We start from the raw sequence: 2,500 nt of genomic DNA, 5'->3' as shown, positions 1-2,500 counted from the left end.
AACCAGAAGGTGCGTGGTAAAAAGGTGAAATCAAATAAAATCAACATTGATTTGTTGATTCGATTTGCATTGAGGATGTTAAAAAAAAAACTCATCCTCTCCCCCCGCAAATTAACTGACCCACTTTCATAAACGAGGATCCCAAGACCAACAAGTGAATTAAATGATTAAACGAGCTGACGAACTGAATGACTCAATGAAAAATGCATGAGTGCCTGTTTCCCTTTATGAGCGTTTGCACTCTTAGAGGAAGAGCAAATTTCGCGGCGTTAAATTAAACCCAACATAGTTAGCCGAACAGCACATCGGATCACATTACTTTAACATTGTAAATCCCCCTATCTGTGTACGTGACGTGAAACCGCCGTCCAAGACAGAATTGGAACTCACCCATCCAGCACGCTGATGTACTTGTGAGGAATGAGGCCCTTGACCGTGCCCACCTCCCCCCTCCACCAATCAGAGGAGGCCTTGCTGTGTAGGATGATCAGCTCGCCCTGTTTGAAGGACAGCTCAGCTGGGGACCTCGCCGCGTAGTCAAACATGGCCACAGCTTCCAGCTCTGTGAAGCACACACACACACACACACACACACACACACACACACACACACACACACACACACACACACACACACACACACACACACACACACACACACACACACACACACACACAAAATAGACTATATTAGTCAACATGATCTACGTGCGTTGAGATGTGATTCATGGGTGTGTGTGTGTATGGATGTGTTTGTTTGTTTGTTTGCGTGTTTGTGTGTTTGTGTGTGTGTGTGTGTGTGTGTGTGTATTTGTATGCATGTGTGTGTGTGTGTGTGTGTGTGTGCGACTATGTGTGTATGTGTATGCGTGTGTGGCAACTGACTTTGTGTGTTTCTGCGACTGTGTGTGTGTGTGTGTGTGTGTGTGTGTGTGTGTGTGTGTGTGTGTGTGTGTGTGTGTGTGTGTGTGTGTGAGACTGTGTGTGTAGTTCTACTTTTACCCACCATCCTCGTTGTGTATCTGCTCCGCCTCCCCGTCTGCCTCCTCTGCGATCAGTTCACTGCAGAGCGTCACCAGAGTGAGTCAACACAGAGCAACACACGGATATGACCTAGCACAGATAGCTCCTACATGTAGCATCTAGCCCAGATAGCTTCTACACGTAGCATCTAGCACTGATAGCTTCTACACGTAGCATCTAGCACTGATAGCTCCTACATGTTAGCATCTAGCCCAGATAGCTTCTACGCGTAGCATCTAGCACTGATAGCTTCTACACGTAGCAGTTAGCACTGATAGCTCTTACATGTAGCATCTAGCACTGATAGCTCCTACATGTAGCATCTAGCCCAGATAGCTCCTACACGTAGCATCTAGCACTGATAGCTCCTACGCGTAGCATCTAGCACTGATAGCTTCTACACGTAGCATCTAGCACTGATAGCTCCTACTCGTAGCATCTAGCACAGATAGCTCTTACATGTAGCATCTAGCACAGGTAGCTCAATGCAGCGGGGGACGTTACAGTAACAGAAAGGTCTTATGCTCTTCCTAATCAGGGTAGAACAGCAGCTTGGTTCTCAACGGTAAAGTCCTGAATTAAGTTCCCCCACCCAGGTGTAGAACCAAGCAGGAACCAAGAAGGAACCAAGAAGGAACCAAGAAGGAACCAAGAAGGAACCAAGATGGCCGCCAGATGGAGAAGACCCATTGCCTGAGGCCTGTGTATCGTATCTCACCAGTACTCCTGCTCCAGGGTCATGTGCTTCTCGTACACAGGGCCCGGCAGATCTGATTGGCTGGGGAAGATGGCGTCGTGCTGGAGGATCATGGTCTTGACCAGGTCGTTGACCTGCGGTTGCCGAGCGACGGCATCGCCCGACTCCACCCCCCTCAGAAGGCTGGGCCCGAAGCACACGGCCAGGTTGTAGGGCTGCATCATGTTCTCATCACTGTACTGGGACACGCTGGGGCGCACACACACACACACACACACACACACACACACACACACACACACACACACACACACACACACACACACACACACACACACACACACACACACACACACACAGCAAGAAACAAACACACACACAAACATAGATACACACACACAGAAAGAAACACACACTCACACAGACACACAAAAAACACAGATACAGACACACACATGTGAAGACACAGAAACACACATACACACACAATGTTTCAGTGTGATTGCGTCACACCTGGCAGGTTAATGAGTCTGCCTCTAGCAGACATCAGTGAGCTGTAGCCTCACTGCAGTGTCTCCTGACATTGTCGTTCACAATGCTGCATGACAGTGCCTTGAATTCACAGCGTTCTATGGCAGGAATCAGTGGAATAAGTGAATTCACAGTGTTGCAGGGCAATAACCAGGGGAATAAGTTAATTCACAGTGTTGCAGGGCAATAACCAGGGGAATAAGTTAATTCACAGTGTTGCAGGGCAATAACCAGGGGAATAAGTTAATT

General features: G+C 48.1%; 1 protein-coding gene across 1 annotated transcript in view; it reads right to left on the bottom strand.

The window, feature by feature from the left end:
- Nucleotides 1–2,500, bottom strand: part of arhgap4b (Rho GTPase activating protein 4b) — a 29,631-nt gene that overhangs the window by 3,642 nt on the left and 23,489 nt on the right. The window contains exons 18-20 of the mRNA XM_030353327.1: nucleotides 1,742–1,969; nucleotides 1,007–1,062; nucleotides 391–562 (exon numbers count right to left, since the gene is read on the bottom strand). Coding sequence (XP_030209187.1) covers nucleotides 391–562; nucleotides 1,007–1,062; nucleotides 1,742–1,969 — 456 coding nt within the window. The remainder of the gene's footprint in view (nucleotides 1–390; nucleotides 563–1,006; nucleotides 1,063–1,741; nucleotides 1,970–2,500) is intronic.

Source organism: Gadus morhua, chromosome 1, assembly GCF_902167405.1.
Source record: "Gadus morhua chromosome 1, gadMor3.0, whole genome shotgun sequence".
Classification (NCBI taxonomy): Eukaryota; Metazoa; Chordata; class Actinopteri; order Gadiformes; family Gadidae; genus Gadus; species Gadus morhua.
Note: the sequence above shows the minus strand (reverse complement) of the source record. Positions and strands in the feature narration are given on the sequence as shown.